Source organism: Muntiacus reevesi, chromosome 2 (assembly GCF_963930625.1).
Source record: "Muntiacus reevesi chromosome 2, mMunRee1.1, whole genome shotgun sequence".
Lineage (NCBI taxonomy): Eukaryota > Metazoa > Chordata > Mammalia > Artiodactyla > Cervidae > Muntiacus > Muntiacus reevesi.
In genome coordinates, this window is record NC_089250.1 from 52,643,931 (window position 1) to 52,665,651 (window position 21,721).

Consider the following 21,721-nt stretch of genomic DNA (forward strand, 5'->3'; position numbering starts at 1 on the left):
CACTGTTGGCTTCACCTCACCCTGCCGGCTCCAGTTCCACGAGATGGACATGGACGGGGACTGGGCAGGTGGGGTCTGCCCTCAAGGTTCCCAGCTCTCATCGTGGGAGCCCCAGGCTGGCGGCTGTGCTCCAGAGGCCTGTGGGACAGAAGGGGCAGAGGCATCATAGGGCAGGAAGATGGGACCCTAGGGTTCAGATAAGTGACCCTCCTGCCCCAGGAGCTGCTCAAATGCTCAGAAAAACAGTCTGTGCAGGGTTGGAGAAATTGGGGCAGAGGACTTCCCAGAGGGCAGGGGAGGGGGGCGTGGGGAGGGTGAGGGACCCCTTGGGCCCCAGTCACCTTGGTTGTGGGTCAGAGCCTGAGACACAGTCCCTAGCCAACCCCCCCCAACCTGAGGCAGATGGGGGAGGGGGCAGGAGGGTTTGGCCTCAGCCTTTTGGGACATCAGGCAGCTGGGCCTCAGCTCTGCCCTGGCCTTCAGTCCCTGACCCCTCTCTACCCTGTCCTGGGAGAGCTGGAGGGCCCAAAGGTAAGGGCTAGGCTCCTCTGGCTCTGGTGGTTCCCAGACCAAGAAGCCTGTGGGGCTCGGGCTCCAGCCCCGTTGAAGGGCTCACCCTTTTTGTTTCCTGCTGTGTGTGGGAACTGGGGCTGGCAGGTGTCCTGGGAGTGGGGGGGGGAACATGCTGGGTGGGGTGACAGGAGAGGCAGATGTGCGTGGGGGTCACCAGCGCTTCCTGGCGGTGAGTCATCAGCACAAGCTAAACAGGTTTGACACTGGTGCCTTAGGATGGCCGGGGCCTCAGCCTCAGACCCCTCCCATTTGCTGGTGTGAAGCAGGCAGAACCAGAGGCCCCGGGACATGGCTCAGGGGCGGGGCCCAAGGCCAAGGCGGGTCAGAGAGTTGTGGCCAACGGTGAGGGGGTGGGGGCTTCAGAACTTCTCACCGCCCAGTCATCTGTCTTTCCCCTCTGGGCCCTCCTTGGTCAGAGCCAAGCAGGCTTGTTCTTGATCTCAGAGAGGGGGGTGGTGCCTAGTCTCTTCTCAATAAAAGGGAACCCGCCCACAAGCAGGATGAGTGTGTGATTCCCTTGCTCATTGTCCTCATGGACCTCCCATTGGGCAGAGTCCCTGGCACCCCAGCCTCCAGCTGGGGAGGAGGTGCCTGGGCCTCGGGGGACCTCCCCCCAGAGGAGAAGCAGAGAAGCAGCCCTGGGCTTCTGGTCGGAACCCTGCTGGGAACTGGTCCTCCTGAGGTCCAGGCTCAGCAACAACAGTCCGGTTGGTTGGGGGGGGGGGTGGTTTGGGGAGGGCGTGCCTTGTCCCTCCCCTCCAGTTCGGAGTCCCACACCTCCTGCCTGATCAGTGACTCCCCTCTCCCTTCTCCTGGAGCTTAGGTCTGGCCATGTGGCCAGTGGCACCTGTGACCACTTGGTGGGCAGCTTTCTTGGCAAGTGTTAACTGATCAGTTAGTGCCCAGACTGACCTGGCCCAGGGGGTGGCCCTCAGGGTGGAGCCTAGGGTGCCTGAGAAGGCCTGAGAGGGGCCGTCCCTGGTGGCACAGGTGTGGCTGGCCTGGCCGCCTCGTCACAGGGAAATGGGTGGTGGCTTAGTGGGGCAGGGACGGACTGCTGGGGACAGCCCTGCCCACATGCTGCTCCCAGCTGGACCGGAGAAGACAGCAAGGCCGGACGGCCCAGTTTTGCCGCTGCACCAGCCATGGGGTCCGAGGGCCAGGCTCCCCTGGGCCCCAAGTATGTGGGTCTCTGGGACTTTGAGGCTCGGACTGCTGAGGAGCTGAGCTTCCGGGCAGGGGACCTCTTCCATGTGGCCAGAAAGGAGGAGGAGTGGTGGTGGGCTGTGCGCCTGGATGGGGCAGGCCGGGCCCTGGCTGAGGGCTACGTGCCCCACAACTACCTGGCTGAGAAGGAGACAGTGGAGTCAGAGCCGTGAGTGTCCCTGTGGCCCTGGTGGGTCACTCCAAGGCACCCCCATCCCTGGGCCATGCAGCCCCTCATGAGCTTGGGGCAGGGGTCTGTGGGGACAGAACTCTGTGCCTCTGTGGCCGGGCTCTGGATGTGGGCAGGAGCCCTGGGCTGCCACAGATTGGGAATCCATGGCTCCATCTCCCTGCCCCTGCCCCCCTGAGAAGTGGGGCCTACCATCCTGGTCTTGGGATCCCTGGCTGGGCATCTGTGTGTGACTTCTGGGGAGGGGGTCCTGAGACTGTGGCCCCTCCCCTGGGCTTCCCCATGGTCAGTGCACCGTGTGGGACCTAGAGAGGGCAGAGTCTGGACCTTCTGGAGAGTTAAGCTTTGCTCCCCTTCCAAATACCCAAAACCAGACATGTGGCCTCATCAGAGGGAGTGGGAAGGCTATTGCGACAGGCCGCCCGGGGTGTGGGCCACAGACATGCTTCCTGTGTCAGCATGGCTGTCTGTCACTGGCAAGGTAGCTCTGGGAGGTGACTACAGTCCTGTGGGGCTGCCCAGGAAGCTTGGGCCACAGGAGAAGCCTGGCCTGGGCGTGCTCACACGACCCAAGGAGGTTCTGTGAGCTCTGGGTGGGGGGAGGGTCTGGAGGAGGAAGTCCTTGGGTGCCCATGCGCCCCACTGATGGAGTGCCTACTGTGTCCTCCCGGAGGGACACAGCATACACTGGACGGCCTCAGGCGGGGCCAGTATGGCCAGGGCAAAGGCCCCGAGTCCCTGGGAACACAGCACATCGAGACGTGGAAGGAGGCAAGGAGGTGGGGTTGGGAGCAAAGGGGAGAGACTCCAGAGGTGTTGGGCGGGTGGGTGGGTGGGAGCCGGCTGTGAGCCCCACAGGGCTCAGTGCTGGGCAGTGGTCCTCTGTGCGGGGGCTCACGTTTCAACAGGGCCTGAGGAGTCAAGGGTGCAGCGGGCAGAGCGGCTGGCAGCAGAGGTTCCTTGGGGAGTCCCACTGGCCCCATCCCGCCCTCCAGAGTCCAGGCTGGCCCCTGTCCTGGCGCTGGGGGCTGGGGTGTAAGAAAGGGTGTGTGCTGGTGTGAGTGAATCCTCAGGTCCCAGGGCTTTTGTGTCTGTGGCCCCAGGGCCAGAAGGTGCCACAGGGTCACAGGACTGTGTGGCCCAGGAACTTCCCTGGTGGTCCAGTGTTTTAAGAGGCCGCGCTGTCATTGCAGAGGTGTGGGTTCCATCCCTGGTCGGGGAACTAAGATCCACGTCCTGCATGTTGTCTGGCAAGGCCAAAACAAGATGGGTCCAAGTGCATGGCTGCAGAGTCACAGCTGAAGTTGGGGATGGGTCGCTGCACCCACAGGATGGGGGGCTCTATCCCCACAGACAGGGGACGCCCCAGGCAGGGTGGTGGGGGGCCTTTCCCACTTTTGGATCTCCAGGCCTTTCCTGGTATCCAGAATTGGCCAATTGGGACATTTGGAGTTGGCAGTGGGCAAAGAAGGGTACTCTGGATCAGTGAGTGTCAGAGAGTAACTGTGCATTTGGGTTGGGATCCGAAGCAGAGGGTCAGGTCAGGTGGGGGCTGGGACTTAAGGTAGGGGCTGAGGCTTAAGGTAGGGGCACTGGGGGGATCTGCTCTGCTCAGGGTGCCCCCATCCTGCAGGTGGTTCTTTGGCCGAATCTCTCGCTCGGAAGCTCTGCACCGACTGCAGGCCATGGGCAACGAGCAGGGGTCCTTCCTGATCCGCATCAGCGAGAAGCCAGGCGCCGATTATGTCCTCTCGGGTACCTACTTCCTGTTCTGCCAGCTCCACAGTCCCCCCGCCCACCCCCGGGCCTGACTTCTGGACTCCTGGTCCCTAAATCCTTTGTGCATGTAGAGTTCAGCTCCTCTGGCCTATCCTCTCCCCATCCCTAGGACGTCCAGACCTTGCCCTGGGAGCTCTGACCCTTGGTGGGCGCGGGCCCCACTGTCTGGGCCCCTGTCCCAAGGTCCTGATGGGTCCTCACCTTCCCCATTGGGGGCCCCTCTTGGCACCTGTTCACGAGTGCCCCTCTCCGTCCAGTGCGGGACCAGCAGACCGTGCGCCACTACAAGATCTGGTGGCGGGCCGGCTGGCTGCACCTCAACGAGGCTGTGTCCTTTCCTGGCCTGTCTGAGCTTGTGGACCACCACAAGGTCCAGAGCCTGTCCCACGGCCTGCGGCTGACCTCGCCCTGCCGGAAGGTAGAACCTCCTGATCCCCACACCAGACCCTGGCCTCCCCATTGCCCCTTATAGGGACACAAACCCTCCAGTGGAGATGGGTGTGGGTCCTTGCCTCAACTGCCTCGGGACCCTTAGGGACACTGTCTGGGGACTCTGGCAGCCGGGCAACTGTGGTTGTACAGAGCCAGGCATGGGGGGAGGGTGGGCACTCTCACCCCTGGGCCAGCAAGAGGTCAGCTGTGTTCCTGCCATGTCCTAAGTCTCTCTGGCCATATGCCCTGGCTGGCAGCAGACAGGACTTTTGTCTGAATAGCACTCAGGCCAGTGTCACTGGTTCAGAGCAGATGGAGGGTAGTTTTTGTCTGCTGGACACAGAAGGGGTCAGTCTGGTTGGAGGCAGCCTCTGTGAGCCCGGCCACGTGCTGGACACCAGGACCCTCCCAAGCAGGACGTGGCTGAAGCTGACTTCACGTGGACGGGTGCCCCCGCCCCATGTCCCTGCAGCACGAGCCAGAGCCCCTGCCCCACTGTGACGATTGGGAGAGGCCACGGGAGGAGTTCACGCTCTGCAGGAAGCTGGGCTCCGGCTACTTCGGGGAGGTCTTTGAAGGGCTCTGGAAGGACAAGGTCCGAGTGGCCATCAAGGTGATCGCCCGAGGTCAGTGGGCCTCAGGCCAGGGACTTCCAACCTCGCTTGCAGGCGTTGGGTGGCCCAGCAGCCCTGCGCCCTGACACCCCGCCCACCACTCAGCACCCTAACCTGGACCACGTGTGGCACCCACTGCAGCATCTGGGTGGCTTTCTCCTTTCATGCTGCGACCCAAGTGCACTTATCCTAACAGGAAATTTTAAATTCTTAATGTAAATGGAAGAAAAGCTGTTAAAATAAGTAATCACCAGATATCTGAAAAGGTTTATCTAGACTCTTCTTAGATGAACCACCAGAGGTTCAGATCACCCACTTCAGGAACCAGGGACCCAGGGCTGCAAGGGAGCACATTTAGGGGGATTTCTAGCTTCACATCAGGCTGGGTCAGAGGTAAACCCCATGGGGGTGTCTGTGGTGCCTGGGGTGTAGGGAGAGCCGCTGGTGGGCACAGTGGACCCCCCATGTGAACAGTGGGGACAAAGCTGTGTCTGAGCTGCTGCTGGTGCGGCTGGGTGGAGGGGCAGGCAGAGGGCCCCCAGCTTCTCCAGGGGCCACATCCAGTGAGGCCGCCCACCCCCGCAGCTGACCTTCTGCACCAGCACACCTTCCAGTCAGAGATCCAGGCCATGAAGAAGCTGCGGCACAAGCACATCCTGGCTCTGTACGCGGTGGCATCCGTGGGGGATCCAGTGTACATCGTCACGGAGCTCATGCCCAAGGGGAGCCTGCTGGAGCTGCTGCGGGGTGAGTGGGGCCACCAGAGTGACTTGTGTCCACTGGAGGGAACGGGAGACGTGCACAGACGTGCACTCCACACCATGCACAGGACAGCCTGGGGTTCTGGGGGCTTCCTCAGCACTTTTCTGCTTACAAAAGGATTTAAAATATCTTGTGATGAATGTACCACCCATTCATAGTAGGAATTTGACAAAATACAGATAAGAACAAAGACAAGAAAAGCCACCCATCACTCCTGCACCCACAGTGAATTGAGGCCTCTTTAGTCAAAGGCTTGGTGTGGCTGCCCACCCCTTCTGCTACTGGGACACACAGCCTGGTCTCACTGCTGTCTTCTCTTCCTGGAAGACGCTGTCCCTTCTTCTGGTGTTTGTGAACATGCTTACACAGCCATACACCCACACACACTCTCATGCCATGTATCTCACTGACGCACAGACCTCATCATCTGTAAAAAGAGCCATCACTTAACACCCAGACCAGACAACAGCAAGTGAGCGGAGACACCACTGTGTGCAGATGCGGCTTGACTGCAGAGATGCTGCAAAAGAAAGAAGTGTGCACGCAGGATAAGCTACACCCAATATGCATGTGTGTGCATCGGGGGGTCTATTTTAATACAGCACATTGGAAATACTTTCCACTTGATCATTGTAAGCAGTTTCCCATATCATTAAATGTTCATCAGAAATTAAATCCTGATAGTCTGTGGGCCACCACGTGGATGTGCCACGTCCACTTAGGTGCCTGTTATTGAAACCTTCTGAGATTTTTCATGTAAATAATGCTGGGCCGAACACCTGTGTACATATGTGAGTTCTTTCTGCTTCAGTGTGGATTCCCAGAAGGAAATTCCAAAGGGCTATATGCTGACTCTATCAGTCTCTACAAGGCCTGCAGTGGCTCCACAGTTCCAATTTGAAATCAGGCCATCTGCCCTTTGTCCCAACCCCTCCCCTGAGCACGCAAGTCTGCAGAGAGGACTTGGCCCTGGCTGGTCCCATTCACCCTGGCCTCCCCTGGCCTCTGCAGGCTCCGACGAGAGAGCCCTGCCCGTCTCGGAGCTGATGGACATTGCAGCACAGGTGGCCGAGGGCATGTGCTACCTGGAATCGCAGAACTACATACACCGGGACCTGGCTGCCAGGAACATCCTTGTCCGGGAAAACAACATCTGCAAAGTTGGGGACTTCGGGCTGGCCAGGCTCATCAAGGTAGGGGCGGGGCAGGGTGGAGAGCTGAGGGGGTGGGGCACGGGCAGTGAGGGCATGAGCCACTAGAAGTTCCTGTGGCCTTCCCGTTCTCAGGTGAGATATGGGCTATGGAGCCCAAGCTGTCCCTTGACAGGGTTAGGAGGCTCCTGGGAGGGCAGTGCAGGCCCTTGGACGAGTCTAGAAGGACAGCTCTGTGCCCAGAAGCTGTGAACACGGAAGTCCCCGCTGAGCGGGGCACAGCAGGGCAGGGTGCACAGGCAAGTGGGGTGTGGGGGAGGCGCCTGGCCCAGCAGGCTGGCGACACAAGCACTTCCAGGACTCCCATTAACACATTGAGAAGTTGAGGGGGTTCCTTCAGTCATGACACCCAGAGCTAAGTGTCAGCCGTTCCTGACTGCTCCTCAAGCAGACCCTGCATCCCCCTAGCTTGGCTGCTAACCTGCTGTCCCCGCCGAAATCTTCTCGAAGCTGACTTTCAAGGATTCTCTGCCCCTTGTTCTGGGAGGCTTTCCACTGGGTTCTGCGACTGGTTTTCTGGGGCACGGCCTGTGGGTATCCAGGCAGGGTCTGCCAGCTCAGCTCCCAGGAAGCCATGACATGGTGTGGGTCCTGACCGCACAGTTGCCCACCACATGCCAGGCTCCCCTGCCCTGTCCCTGCTGCAGGGGCAGCCCCCAGGCCCACTCCCAGCATGTGTCTGATTGCAGGAGGACATCTATCTCTCCTATGACCACAACGTCCCTTACAAGTGGACCGCCCCAGAGGCGCTCTCCCGAGGGCATTACTCCATCAAGTCTGACATCTGGTCCTTCGGGGTTCTCCTCCATGAGATTTTCAGCAGGGGTCAGACGCCCTATCCAGGTACTGGGCCCCAGCATTGCAGACTGTCGGCAGGGCAGTGGGGGGCTGCCTCCTGGTCACACCCCCTGCACCACTCACTGAGTATCTTTCAGGGCCACCAGCCAGAAGAGGGTGGTAGGAGAGCCAGGGGTGCAGAGGGCCTTGGCTTCCTGCCTCCAGAGCCCCCTTGTACCACCCATCGCAGGCATGTCCAACCACGAGGCCTTCCTGAGGGTGGAGAGCGGCTACCGCATGCCCTGCCCCCCAGAGTGCCCGCCCACCACACACAAGCTGATGCTCTCCTGCTGGCACAAGGACCCTGAGCAGAGACCCTACTTCAAAGGGCTGTGGGAGAAGCTCTCCAGCCTAACGAGGTACGAGAACCCGCTGTGAGCTCACAGCCTCCCTGCAGCTGCCCAGAGGCCAGGCCAGCCCTCATGAGTCAGGCAAGGCCTGAGGACCTCAGATCATGGCTGTGGGCCACCCCAGTTCACTGAGGATTTGCCGAAGGTATGGACCACTCCTAGAACCATCTGGACACTCCTGGGAAGGTGCTCTGGCAGACCTGGGCCTACCCCTTCCCCAGTGCAGCCTGGAGCTGGGGCTGTCCCTTCCCCTGATGCCAGCGCCTGCAAAGTACCAGGCACTCTACAGTCAACGTCTGCCCTGGAGCCAGATCACCCCTTTCCTCAGAATGGACCTGTCCCTGGTCCTGACTTGAAGCCCACCAACTAGCAGGACCAGGGTCAAGCCTTGCTGGCTGTGTGGTGGGGACCTAGGCTTTGGCTGCACCTCCTCTGCCCCCTGGCCCTGCCTGAGCCTTGGACTTGAGGGGGTGTGACCCCCCCAGTCCTCTGCAGAGATGGGCACTGACACCTGCTCCCCGGGGCCAGTGCTGCACCTGTCCACCTGCCTTGGCAAACACCTGCCCCGGCGTGTCTGGGGGCCTCATCTGGACACTGTGGCCAGGAGGACTGGGTGAGGGTCCGGCTAATCCTTGAGGTGGACCCCCCACCCAGCCTTAGCACTGACCACCAGTCTTCCCTGGGACCACAGGAGAGCCTGCCCCCCAGCCTGCAACCTGCCTGGACACATGGAGGGCAGGCGGGACAGACGGTGTAGGCTTTGGGGGCTACTAGCCACCCAAATTACTCATATGTTTTAGAACAGAGTTGGGGTGGGGCGGCCAGAGGATGGGTCCTTCCAGCAGAGCCTGGCCCTTCAAGAAGGGGAGGCCACCCCTCTAAGCCTCTGAATTCACACCAAAGCTCTATCCACTGCCTCACTGAACTGCCGTCTCCTGATCCCACACCCCAGTCAAACTCTGCTGGCCACTGAATGTGGACACCACCAGCCCACCCCTCAGGCCTGTCCCAGGAGGCTGGCAGAGGATGAGGACCTCTCCCTCACAACACCACACAGGTCTCCTGAGTCAGACTCTGCCCAAAGCTGGGCTTCCCTAGTGAGAGCGACCCACAGGAGCCTCCCACACTTGCTTCCCCTCTGCCTCAGTGGGGTGCCGGGGCCTCAGATTCACTCTGGGGCTTGGGGGCCCTGTCCAGAGTGTGTCCTACAAGAGAAGAGAGGAGGCAACATCCTTAACAGAAGACACATGGGAGAAAAGAGGACAAGCAAGTTTGAGGACTGCCTCCTCAAGGTCCTCCAGGGGGCACTGGCATCCCTCTGACCCCAAGGTAGAGACCCCGCTGGCCTCCTATAGCAGCAGCAAGAGGGGCCAGGGGTGGAATCACAATAGAGGGCTCTGACCTCAGCAGCTGCCTTGGAAGCTTCTGCTCCGATTCTTGGACTGCCTGCTCTCCCTGGTTTCCCGAAATAGCCAGGCACCCCACCCCTTCTCAGATGCAAGGCTCCACACTCACTGGAGCTGTCTGCCCACATGAACCTGGGTCAGACCTCAAAGGAGGCCCCTAGGAGGGGCTCCAGGAAGGCCCAAGGAGCACGGCCAGCTCTCTCACACCTGGAAATGAGAAGGTTGAGGGGTTAGTGACTTCTCCCTCGGGGGCGGGGGAGCACACAGCTCTCTCTCACACACACACACCAGGCTGCTCACTCTTGGAGTTTATTGTTCACTTGTTGCAAGGCACAGGGTTCCGGGGTGTGAGGAAGGCGCGTTCGTGTGGCTCGGATAGCAGAGAGTGGGATTCTCTCAACTTCCTTTTTTGGTGTTTTGATATTAAAAACCGAACTGCTTCCCTTGACTGCAGCCTGCTTGGTCTTGGGGAGAGGAAGGGAAGAGAGGGTACAGGGCGGGGGGAGGAAGAGGGCTCTGATGAGCCTAGCGCCTTGGAAGGAAGCCTGGCAGCTGGTGGTGGTCACTCAGGATGGGGGCCTGCAGTTGGTTTTGCCAGGCTGGCCTCTGGGCTGCTGCTTCCCCACAGCTTCCCGAGCCAGGTCACAGGTGATCGTGCTGGTGGAGGCCTGGGCAGACTCCGAGCTGGGGGAGAGCAGGAAGTTAGGGGCTGTTTCCACTTGCCCCAGCCCCCACTCACACTGGTCCCCAGAAAGGCACACTCACTGCTCTGGGGACTCCAGCACTGTGGCCATGAACGGGAGAGTGGACTTCCCGAAGAAAAAGCTAGCCCACCAGTGTCCTGGGTCTGCTTTGGGGAGACCTAAGAGGAGCGAGGCAAAGTCAAAGTGCTGCTGTCTCTCCCTGGGCATGGCCCTGGGGACAGAAGGGACACTGCACTCACCCGGGTGGTGGGGGATGGCTTCCCCAGGGTACTCGGCACTTCCGCAGGAGCTGTTACTGGAAGTGGAGCCCAGGCGGCCTGGAGAGAAGAGGCCCACTCAGCTCCACGGGGCACTGGGCCTCCAGTCCACCCGGCCAAGCATTGGCTTCACCGGCAACGCAGGCCGGTGCCAAAGGTCCTTAGCAGCTCACTCCCCACCCAGATACAGGTTCTCAAGCAACTGGAGTTGACCCCACAAGCTCTAGGCGGGGGAGCTCGGGACGGACTAGGGAGCGGGCAAGGGGCTGACTTACGCCGGTAGTAGTCGTGGGTGGCCACGAGCGAGCCGCTGGAGGGGATGGCTGCCATGCTCTTGCTTGCGGGCTGGTGGAAACCTGCGCACGCGGGGGTCGGGGAGCCCCTTCGGTCACTGCTGCCTCCGCAGAAGGGTGCTCCCCACCCGGGCTGAGTAGACCCGCTCGGACCCCAGGGTCAGGTCAGCCCCGTGGGCTCCCGGGAGGGGCGGAGGCCGGGTTTGTTTACCAAGTCGAGGCGGGGATCCGGAACTCTCGGCCCGCCCTCTCCTCGCGGGCGGCTCCAACCAGCCCGAACCGGCCGCGAGGGACAATAAAGGCGCTTTGTGCGCTGGGTCGCCGGCCTGGGGCTCCGGAAAGTGGCCCTACCTGTGGCCGGCGGACCTCCAGCTCCGTGCCCCGGGTCCTATCCGTCGCCCCCTGCCCACCCGCGCCCTTCCGACTTCCCGGTCGCCCGGCGGTCAGCCCCGCCAGCCGTCGCGCACCAGCCGCCCCCTGCCGCCCATTCGGGCCGCTCGACTTCATCCACGCGCCGCCCGGGCCCCACCTCGGCGGCGACCCCTCGCGGGCCTCGGCGTGCGATCACGGACGGTGGGCACAGGGACGCTAGGCCACAGAGCCCATCTGCGTTAAGAAAAAGCGGACAGCCGCTCCAGAAACCAGACAAGCAGGGCGCGCACGCGCGGACGCGCCCCCCCCCCCCCCATAAGGCGGTACAGCCCCGCTCTCGGCCCCGCCCCAGCCCTGGCGAGACTCCGCCCGGATATCGGCCCCGCCCCAGCAGGCTCGGTCCCGCCCCGCCTAATTGGCTGCGAGGCCAACTAGGCCCCGCCCCAAGCTCAGCTGGGCCCCGCCCATCCCCGCCCCCGTGGCGCGGCCCTAGTTGGTCCGCCCCGGAGCAAATCCATCTCTGTTGGCTGTCTGACTTGGGCAGCGCATCTGGGCTTGAGGTGGTTAAATAACCGCCGCCCCAGCCTGAAAGCAGGCCCTTTCTCTCTCCCACCTCCCATCCCCGCTTCCTGGGCTCTGGCCATCATTTGGGACCCAGGACCCCTGCTAGTCCAGCCTGTTACCACCTTTCCAGCTTATTGGAGGCAGCAAGCGCGCTGGACGGTGGCCCCTGCACTTCCAGTCTGTTTCTGCTGCTCTCCACAGGAGAGGAGGTGTCAGGCTTAAGCTGAGGGCTGAGCAAGGAGGAGGTGAGGTAGGGCCCAGTGCTCAGAGCTGCTGGGCAAGAGCAGGGGGCCCGCTGGGACTGGACAGGGGTCCATGGCAAGACCTGTGATGGGAGTGGCAGCCAGGCATGCCTACTGCTCACTGAGGGATCATTGATAAGGTCAGTGCAGTTGGCACCAAGAGGGTGGACTGTTTGGGCAAGACCCAGGCTTGTCTCGCTCTCGCTTACCTTCCCAGGCCACCTTTCAAGCAGCCCACTGGCCAGCCTGCCCCCATCCACCCCAGGTCTCAACCTCACCAATGATTTTAAGAGTGGATAATCCGATAAAGGGGTAGTTTTTTTTTTTTTTTTTTTAAGTGATAGTGTAAAGGCTGCATTTACTAAGCCAGGAAGGTGGAGGCTCTGCCAGTCACTCCCCATTGCTGGCCTTGGGTCCCTGAGTGGATGGTGGCATGTCCTGGTTAGAGCGGAGAAAAGGTAGGGCTTTTGGCCTCCATCTGGTCTAGCCCCTCTATCTGGTGTGAAGGACCCTCAGCCACTGGGCCCTGCCCCTTCCCTGGACTCTCACATCCCTGTAGTTGGTGTCCAAGTGTATGGGCATCTCGTGGGTGCCCGTCACTCGTGCCTCCAACAGGACCGGGGTTCCAGGGACCAAAGCTGGAGAGGCCAGCCTGAGGGGCCCGTCCAGGACCATGGACAGTTCATATGATCAGGAAGTGGGGCTAGGATTTGGCAAGGCGCCTGCTCTGGATTCTGGGCCTGCTGGTTACTCAGGAGGGGGCACAGCTGGGAAACTGAGGGCTGCTGCCATTCCTGGGGGCCCGGGAGGGACACAGAGTACCCCTGGGGGAGAGGGGCAGCAGTGTGAGGAGTGGAACCCCTGGGGCAGACCCATTCCTTGGTGGGGTCTGAGCAGAGAGAGCTTAGGGGCGGGGGGCCACCAGGGCTTCTGCTGGGAGGTGCTCAGAGCTGGAGGCTGGTGCTGACCTTGCTGCTGCGGCTTCTACCACCCAGAGCTTGTGGATAATCCACGTGTGCACCGGGGGCAGTGAGTGGGAGACCCTGCCCTCTTCAGGCTCAGTGTCCTGAAGATGAGACAATGCTGCCTTAGCACCAATGCAGGGAGATGCAGAGGCTCTGGGGCCAGAGGGAGCCCTGGTGCACTGGGCTGTGGGTGTGTGTGCATGCTAATTTGCTACAATCTTGTCTGACTCTTTGCAACCCTATGAACTGTAGTCCACCAGGCTCCTCTGTCCATGGGATTCTCAAGCAAGAATGCTAGAGTGGGTTGCCATTTCCTCCTCCAAGGGATCTTCCCCACTCAGGATTGAACTGGCATCTCTTATGTCTCCAGCATTGGCAGGCAGGTTTTTTTAACCACTAGTGCCATCTGGGAAGCCCAGACTTGTGGGGGTGGGGAGGTTGATGTTAAGTCCTGCCTCCTGGTGGGGAGCAGAGGATGAGATGTCTCAGTGAGTCCGCAGGGGTGGGTGAGCATGTGGCACTTTAGTCACTCCAGGCAGGCCTCACAGCCTTCCAGTCCTGCCCTGGGACCTCGGCAGCCTCTCTTCCTCGGGGATCCCAAATAGTGCCAGGCCCTTGGGATGGCCCTGAGGCAGCCACATCCCCATCTGTTCCCTGAGGGACCCAGACCCCTGCTGGGGCTCCCTGGGCCTGGCTTAGGCCTGAGCAGCTGAGTTGGAGGGCTAGGGGAGAAGGGAAGATGTGCAGGGTTGGTGGGATCCTGAAACCCCTCCTCTTGGCCTCAAGAAACCATGAGGCTCCCACCCCCAAGCAGAGTTCAGCTCCCAGGGTGATGGGAAGCTTCAGACCCTCAAGGGAGAGACTGGGAGGAATTCTCAGGCTGCCCTCTTTCCAGTTCAGGGCTGAGACCCCCCCAGAGGCTGTTGCTCCTCTCTCACATTCAGAGCTCAGTGGTCCTCAACTCGGCTCCATTCTCTCCACCCCTGGACCCTGGCTCCAGCCAGCAGGGCTCTGCTCAGTCTGATCAGGCCATATGACACCCCTCACTGGTCAGAGCCTTTGAGCCTGTACCTGGGGGGCTGAGGTCAAGGCCAGCAATGCCCTAGGGTCACCTTTGGCAGCCCAGATCTAGGAACCTGGTCTGGCAGGGCACTCGGCTGTGATTTGCTGTGGCTGGCTCCTGTTTGGGACTCCCTCCTGTAGGAATGTCTTGGGAGCAGCTGCTGAGACAGAGGGTGGGGTCAGGATGTGTGTTGGTGACCAGCACCCTGGGAGGGAGCTGAGGGATGCAGGACTGGGTGAGGGGTGGTGTCAGCTCAGATGGTTGGCCCAGAGGGGCTGCAGTGGGGCCCATCAGGAGTCCTGGAGTGAGGAGAGATCATTAGAGTTGAACTGCGTTGAGCCCCAGGCAGCCAACCAGCAAATTGAGCCCTTGGGCATGGCAGCTTTGCAGCCCAGGCCAGCCCTAGAGGAGGGGGTAGTGGGAGCCGCTCCCAACTAGGTACTGAGGCCTTCCTCGAAAAAGCTCTGGTGGGGGCATCCCCCATCTTCCCAGGCCACCTTTCAGCAGCCCATTGACCAGCCTGCCACCATCCACCCCAGTCTCAACCTCACCAATGATTTCAAGAGTGGGATAATCCAAAAAAAGGGTAGTTTTTTTTTTTTTTTTTAAGCAATAATGTAAAGGCTGCATTTACTAAGCCAGGAAGGTAGGGGTTCTGCCAGTCACTCCCCATAGCTGGCCTCGGGGGCCTCTGGGTGGATGGTAGCATGTCCTGGTTAGAATGGGGAAAGGGGTAGGGATCTCAACCTCCATTTAGTCTTGCCCCAGTCTGTGGACAGCATGGCCTGATCCCCAGATGGGCTACACCCCTGTCTGGGATCCCCAGAGGTGCTGAGTGGACCTCAAGGTCCTTGTGTTGCTGACACCCCTGGGTGTGGCTCCAGCGTTGGGGGAACACAGGCTCTGGGCCTTGAGGCCTGGGCTGGGGCTGCTTTAACTTTAGGGTGGGTGTGACAGGGGCTAGCCTTGGGAGAGGCTGGCCCGGGCCTTCCACCATCCCTTGGGGATAGTGGCCCGAGTGCTTGAGGGCTCAGAGTCCAGTGCTCAGAGTGGACAGGCTGAGTGTGGGGTCAGGACGCAGTGCCTGAGCCTCCAGTCACCTGGGGAAGCAGTGGCATGAAAGCCGTAGGGAGGCTGGAGACAGTCACATGCAGGACGTCCTCACTGTAGAGGGAGCAGGACGGCTGTTAGCCATGGGCTCCCTGGGTTCGGGGCAAGACTTGGGCCTGGGGATGGGGTGCCAGCTGAGCAACAGGGCCTCATAGGGTTCCTGAGCCCCATCCATTCCTGTGCAGACTGATGGGGCAGCATCTTCCTGATAGGCGTTCTGTGAAGACCAGACAGGGCGGCAAGGGGCTGGCTCAAACCCCAGGTTGCTGCTGTCACAGGCCCGGAGTCGTTGCTCTGGCCGCAGGTGTTTGGGTGTGAGGTGAGGGCTCTGCCAAAGACTGAGCAGAGCTGGGGCCCTCAGGGCTTCTCCACCTGCCCCTGGAGAATGGGCTCCCCAGTAGGACTCCAGCCCAGGCCCTGCCCCTGCCCTTCAGGTCAGAACACCCTCTTCCCTGGGTCCCAGCTATGCCAGGTTTCAGCCCTAGCTGGAGCTTCTGTAAGTGACATCACCACTTGCAGAAGAAATAAAACTACTGACTAATATGTAATGAATGCCTACTATGTGGGGGGCACTTTGTGTGGCCAGATGATCACTCATCCACTTGTCCTCAGTGTCCTTGTGGATAAAACAGGAAAGTACCAGGACCTAGCACATAGCAGGTGCTTATTAAAAGTCACTATTTATAGCACTTTTTGCTACTGAAAACAACCTAATTGTTTTTTTTGCTGGTTAAGTAAAATCTGGGAGGGCTGAGCTTGCACCTGTTCTGTCCCCAGTAACTAAGAAAGACTTGGCCCTGTTGTAGGCATTTAAGAAATATATCTGATGAAAGAGTGAATTACCTAAAGACATGACAGATTTCCAGCATGAAGGAGTGAGGAGGTCAAAAAGATTCTCCCTTAAAAAGCAAATACAAACCTAGGAACAAGCATTGCAATGCCCTGGAATTCCATCCAAGGCATTAAACAACCCACAAAGTGTTTATTCATCAAGAATACTGAGTGTTAGGATAAGATCTAAAATTCCTCAGTGAAAAAGCACCAGGAGAACCCCAGTGGGCATGAGAAATGACACCTGGCAAACAGGTTTACTGGGATGGCAGATGCTGTAGTGACCAACCCAGCATCTTTAAACGAAGGCTTTAAAGCAACTGATGTAAAAATGCACCAACACACAAACTGTGAGCATTCACGTCAAGTGATGGAGAATGAGGTTGACAAACCCAGTTATGATTGAAACCATACAAGAAATAAAAAAGGAGGTCTTTGGGAGTTCCCTGGTCCAGTGGTTAAGAATTGACCTGCCAATGTGGGGGACACAGTTTCCATCCCTGGTCTGGAAAGATCCCACATGCCTCAGGGCAACTAAGCTTGTGCATCACAACTACCGAGCCCACGCCCCCAGAGCCCCTACTCTGCAATAAGTCACCGCAAAGAGAAGCCCATGCACTACAACTGCAGAGTAGCCCATGCTCTCCTCTCTGCAACTAGAGAGAAGCCCAGGGGCAGCAATGAAGATCCAGTGCAGCCAAAAATAATTCATAAATGATTTTTTAAAAAGAAAGAAAAGAATGTCTTCAGTCTTGTAAAGAGCATCACTTACAACCAACCAACTCCTGGCAAGTAGGCCAATGTGGTCCTTGATGGAGAAAGACAGGGTCTTTTCCCAGCACCAGGCAGGCAACAAAGATGTCCACTCTCACCATGATTATTCAAAGTCTACCAGAAGTCTTAGCGGGTGCAATGAGGCAAGGAAAAGAAAGAAAAGGCATCCAGATTGAAAGTGAGAAATAAAACTGTCCCTCTCCAAGACAACATGGTGGTTGTCATCAAGGAATGTACAAAAAAACCTAATGAGCGAATGAGATTTAGCCAGACACAGTCAACACACAAAATCCAGTTGTACTCCTGATTTACTAATGATTTACAACTAGAAGGAGAAAGTTTAAAAATACCATATATAATAGCCACACTCTGCCATGAAACACTTAGGTATAAACCTGACAAAATGAGTATAGGGTTTGTATGCCAAAAATTAAATGCTAATGATAGAGACCAGTGAAGGACTAAATAATGGAGATTCAATACAGTAGAGATGTCTGTTCCCTCCAAACTGATGAACATATTTAATGCAATTCCAGTAAAAATCTCAGCAAGGTCTTTGAAGATGTAGGTCCTAAAACTAACACAGATGAACTATGATAACTAAAATATGTTTGAAAAATAAGAATAGAGAAATAGCAATACCCAAATCTTTTTATTGAGGTAAATTCCCATAAACTAACCATTTTAAAGTGGGCAACTCAGCAGCAACCATTTAATACGTTGACAGTCATGTAACCATTCCCCCACATTTCATCACCCCAAAAGGAAACCCATTTTATCCACTAAGCAACTCCCCTACCTTTGCCCCTCCCATAGTCCCTGGTGACCACTGATCCATTTTCTGTCTCTATGATTTTACACGTTCTGGACATTTCATATGAGTGGAATCATAGTCTTTGCCTGGCCTTTTACTTATGCCTTCTTTCACTCAGCATACTGTTTTCAAGGTTTATCCACATTGCAGCATGCATCAGCACTTCTCTCCCCTCCAAAAAAAATTGTTTTACTGCTGTAAAATACACATAAAATTTACCATCTTAACCATTTTTGGCCCCCTTTGGCTGCAGCACACAGCTTTTGAGATCTTTGTTCCTTGACCAGGGATTGAATTTAGCAGCCAGGAGGCAGTACACAAATGACTGGAATAATGTACACACATACACACGGGTCAAGGCCCCACTCATGGGGCCTATAGCAGACAGAAATGCTCACACAAGTGGCATGCAGGAGAGGTTCATAGCAGCTTAATTTTCAGCAACTCAGAACTGGGAATGGAATACTACACAGCAGTGAAAATGGAACGCTACACAGTAGTGAAGAAACAAACACCTCCCAGATGCAGGAGCGCAGGTGCACATCACACATGTGGTGGCAGGTGAAAGAGGCCAGAAAAAAGAAGAGAAGTTACGTGGACCATTCATACAAAGCTTAAGAGCCAGCAAGGTGATGTCTGGCAGGAGAAACCCAAGTAGGGGTGCTTTTGAGGGCACAACAGAGTGTTCTATTTCTTGACCTGGTGGTCAAGAACAACTGTGCTTCATGCAGTTTCCCGAAGTGGTTCAAGGACAGGCTGGAGCTCTGTCTCCCTCAGTGCCCAGTCCTTTCCCTGCCCTGCTGCATCACTCATTCTAACATCTCCTGAGACCCTCAGCTCCCTCAGCAGGTTATTCCCAACTGTGCAACTGAGGGGAGCTCTATTCAAAAGCAGAAAATAAGGGCTTCAGGGTTGCTAAGGAGCTGCCTGTTCCCCAGGGAAATTTTTGAACCTGGGAGTGGGAAGCTGGCTTAGGGCTGAGACCTCTCCCTCCCCCACGCCAGGGCAGGGGCCCAAGGTAACCCATCCAGGTGTGAAAGGAATCCATGACACAGCACATGCCCACCTGGGCCCAGAGAACACTGTCCATGAGGGACCGTCGGGCCTGCAGACCCTCCCCTGTTTCTCCCTATTTCACTGGCCCATGGCAGGGCCGCGCCTTCTTAACCCAAGAACTCTAAGTTAAGATCTGGCTGATCCTTCCATCTCTCAGTTGGCCTCTCAACCTGCAGTGAACTGAATGGGGGATCTGGCCACTCCCTCTTCCTAGCACCAAGCTGGAGCCCCCACTCCCCTTCCCAGTGACACAGAGCCAGGGGCCCAGCCCACCGGAACCCCCTCTTCTGCTTTCCGGAAGCAGCGGTGCTACTCTAGTGCAGGCCGGGCCGCCCTGGTTGCTGGGGAGTGAGGGCTTGGGGGGAGGAGCCTGAGGGCCTGGGGGGAGGAGTCTGAAGGCTCCATAACCATGGCTACGGCTCCCTGCTGCTGCCGTTGTACCAGTGGGCGGACAGCTCCCTTGGCCCCAGGATGGGTGGGGGCGGGGCGGGCTGGCTGCCCTCCCCCTCTCTAAGGGATGGTGTCCCCCTCTCTAAGCTGTTCTGGCTGACTCAGGCCAGCCCCATCCTTCCAGACACTCTCGGTTTGGCAGGTGATGTGTTTGGGGGCCTGCATTGTCCAGCAAGTCACCGCGACTCTCCCCCACCCGCCATCCCCTTTCTTTCACTAGACCCGGAGACCCAGCCCAGGGCTGGCAGGCTGGTGGGGCTTCGGCGGTCTTGGGGTTCTTGCTGGCGTACACGTGCCCTGGCCCCGCCCCGGCCCCGCCCCTTCTCTGATTAGGGGCCGTGACTTTGCTCTTCTGCGGGGAGCTAGTTGCCGAGAGCGCCTCCTCGCCATGGAGACACTTAATTTGCAGCCTCGAGGGTAGCTCAGTCCCCTGAGTGCCTGGCCTGAGAGCTGAGGGCGGGGGCATGTGTCCCCGAGGCCGTCCAGGGTCCCACTGCCCAGCTAGACTGGGAGACAGGTGCGACTGACCCCTCACGTGAGGATGCTCACCGATGCCCAGGGCTCAGAGGGCAGCCAGTGTAGCCCAAGGGCAGGGGGTGAAGTCGTTCTGAGACACCGCGCAGCCCTCCCTCTCCCTGTCCCACCCCCCCCCCCCCAGGCCGCTATTCGCGACCATCACCCGGGTGGCCGTCCCCACCTGTTGCGGCCGCGGCCCCCCAGGAAAGCGCACCGCACAGGTGGAATGCTCTGCATTCGCAGGTTATTATTAACCCGGCGGTGACATCACCCGCAGCCAATGGGAGGCGGGTTTATTTCCAGGGCTGACAGCTTGATAACGGTTAATTTTAGCTGGATCTTCTTTCCCTAGGCTGGTGAAAACCCCGCCTGCCAAAGAGGGGGCTGCATGTGTCGCCCCAAACAGCTCACTGGGCCTGGGAGCTGGGGGGGGGTTGAAGAGGCAGGGCCTGTACCCCTCCCTCTGCCTGCTCCCCAGAAGCTGCCTTAGGAGGCAGCACCAACCTCCTTAGCTGGAGCCCCTTCCTTGCTCTCCCCCACCCATAACCTTGGCTGCTACTGGGGGCCACAGTGACCAAAGGCACAGATGTGGGAAAGGGAGGCTACGGGGGCGGAGCCTGACTTGGGAGGGGCAGAGCACAGGTGGGATCTGGATGGGCTTGTCCAGAAGCAGCACTGACCTGGCTCAGGTCTTCCAAGTCATCTGCAAGCTCTGCCCTCCTTGCTGTGTGACCTCAGGCACTGTGCTTTGCCTCTCCGTGACCAGTTGATTCTTGATCCATGGACCCTCAGGCTGCCTGGGAGCCCCACCATGCAAGGCTGGGTGACTGTGGCTGTCTAGTACATCATGTAGTGTTTAGTACTGCTTAGTATTTTGTGGTTATTCAGTACTAGTCAGTGATTAGTAGTTATTCAGTACTATTCCATGGTTATTAAGCATGAATCAGTAGTTAGTAGGCATTAAACACTAAGCAATAGTTAGCAGCTGTTTGCCAGTGAGTTGTGCCGTGCAGTGGTTAGTGCTCCACTCTGCCGGTGGGCGTTATTTAGCATCATACCTCCCTGTGTCTCACTACTGTGTGAGCCCAGTGTCTCCAGACGCTGAATCTCCGGGGACTCCCAGGACCCTGCAGGTAGTACTGCTGAGAACACAGAGGCCTCTTGGTGAAGCCATTGGAGACTCCTCCCTAGGGTCAGCCAGCAGACCCTTGGGAAGGATGTTGCCTTCCAGCAGTGGTGGCCACTGCTCCTAGCAGCATGGGGTTCCAGCACCGGCTGGCCTCTGGCATGGGCACCCCAGTGCGGTTTGGTGCCTGCCAGCTGACTGCTGTGGGTGAGCCTGAAGCAGAGAGACGCAGACCTGTGTGGGGGTGTCTGATAAACACCCTCTGAGGTTGCAGGCAGCTGGAGGTCCCCTGGAGGAAGTTGGGGTGGTGTCCACAGGGACATGGGCCTCCTGCCTGTCCCATCCCAGCCTTGGCCAGTCACAAAGTCTCCCAGATGCTGCCTAACCTTCAGCAGGATGGGACACCTTAAGCCTAGAGACCAGCTCAGCTGGGCAGGCTGGGCTGCGCTTTCCCTGCAGGCGTTTATTTTTAATTCCTGGCTCCTGTTTGATGGAATCAGCAGCGCGAGGAAGTGCCGGGTCACTTGCCAACTATTGCCTACCCGAGGACACAGGGACAGTATGGTAGAAGGGCCCTTCCCCCGCCCCCCGGAGAAATCTTCACCGAGGGCAAGGGAGACCTGCTTGGCCCCCAGCCCATCTCTACTTCCTGGCCTGCCGGGGGTCCCATTGCTGGGGGCTCCTCGTGGCCACTGCCCCATCATAAGGTGCTGAGCCCTGGGCCTCTGCTCCCACCACATGTTTCTGAGACCCTGCCTGACCTTCTCCCAGACCCAGCCCTAACCTGAGTATCCTCAGGATGTGAGGGAGATGGGAGAGATGACCCTGGGGAGGCATAATCATGGGTAAACTGACAAGGTCGGGGGTCCCTAGAAGGGGCCGTGACTGTGGTCTTCACTGACCCCTCCCCCTCCCTGAAACCCATTCTGGTCATTGCCTGTGACCACCCCACTCCCCTGCGGCCTGGCACTCTGACCCTGCCAGGGACACGGCCCAGAACTCTCTTTGGGAGCCTTGTTTTTATGTCAGCTCTGCGTCCTTAGGAACCCTGCCCATGTATGCAGACCAGGGCAGCCCTTGAAGGTCTCAGTGGGCTCGGGGGGCAGACTTCAAGTGTACCCTCCACACAGAGGGGTCCAGGGTGGAGAACAGTTCTTTCCCGGGGCCTCAGAATCTGGTGGTGGAGCCTTACGCCACTTGGCCAAGCTGAGGGGACCCTGGAGG

At 58.5% G+C, this 21,721-nt stretch overlaps 2 protein-coding genes across 4 annotated transcripts; one reads left to right on the top strand and one right to left on the bottom strand.

Moving 5' to 3' along the window:
• The first annotated feature begins 1,718 nt into the window (after positions 1–1,718).
• PTK6 (protein tyrosine kinase 6) lies at positions 1,719–8,383 on the top strand. Its single transcript, XM_065919664.1, has 8 exons — positions 1,719–1,948; positions 3,603–3,724; positions 4,006–4,166; positions 4,653–4,806; positions 5,380–5,541; positions 6,568–6,749; positions 7,457–7,610; positions 7,795–8,383. The coding sequence occupies exons 1-8, from the start codon at positions 1,719–1,721 to the stop codon at positions 7,980–7,982; spliced, it is 1,353 nt and encodes a 450-aa protein (XP_065775736.1). The 3' UTR covers positions 7,983–8,383.
• A 1,270-nt stretch (positions 8,384–9,653) lies between these two features.
• PPDPF (pancreatic progenitor cell differentiation and proliferation factor) lies at positions 9,654–11,295 on the bottom strand. Of its 3 annotated transcripts, none has more exons than XM_065919665.1 (5): positions 11,144–11,295; positions 10,597–10,677; positions 10,304–10,381; positions 10,126–10,222; positions 9,654–10,044 (listed from the first exon to the last, which is right to left on the bottom strand). In XM_065919665.1, exons 2-5 carry the CDS (start codon positions 10,649–10,651, stop codon positions 9,927–9,929), a joined length of 348 nt encoding a protein of 115 aa, XP_065775737.1. In that variant the 5' UTR covers positions 10,652–10,677; positions 11,144–11,295; the 3' UTR covers positions 9,654–9,926. The 3 variants fall into 3 exon arrangements, with proteins under 3 accessions (XP_065775737.1, XP_065775739.1, XP_065775738.1); XM_065919667.1 differs by lacking the exon at positions 11,144–11,295 and adding an exon at positions 10,966–10,994; XM_065919666.1 differs by lacking the exon at positions 11,144–11,295 and adding an exon at positions 10,826–10,957.
• Positions 11,296–21,721: the final 10,426 nt, after the last annotated feature.

Excerpts from the sequence above, each read along its gene's own strand:
- PTK6 (XM_065919664.1), top strand. The coding sequence starts at position 1,719 with ATGGGGTCCGAGGGCCAGGCTCCCCTGGGCCCCAAGTATGTGGGTCTC. Across the intron at positions 4,167-4,652 it reads TGACCTCGCCCTGCCGGAAG|CACGAGCCAGAGCCCCTGCC; the intron begins GTAGAACCTCCT and ends ATGTCCCTGCAG. Across the intron at positions 4,807-5,379 it reads CATCAAGGTGATCGCCCGAG|CTGACCTTCTGCACCAGCAC; the intron begins GTCAGTGGGCCT and ends CCACCCCCGCAG.
- PPDPF (XM_065919665.1), bottom strand. The coding sequence starts at position 10,651 with ATGGCAGCCATCCCCTCCAGCGGCTCGCTCGTGGCCACCCACGACTAC. Across the intron at positions 10,382-10,596 it reads CACCCACGACTACTACCGGC|GCCGCCTGGGCTCCACTTCC; the intron begins GTAAGTCAGCCC and ends TCTTCTCTCCAG. Across the intron at positions 10,045-10,125 it reads GTGCTGGAGTCCCCAGAGCA|CTCGGAGTCTGCCCAGGCCT; the intron begins GTGAGTGTGCCT and ends GCTCTCCCCCAG.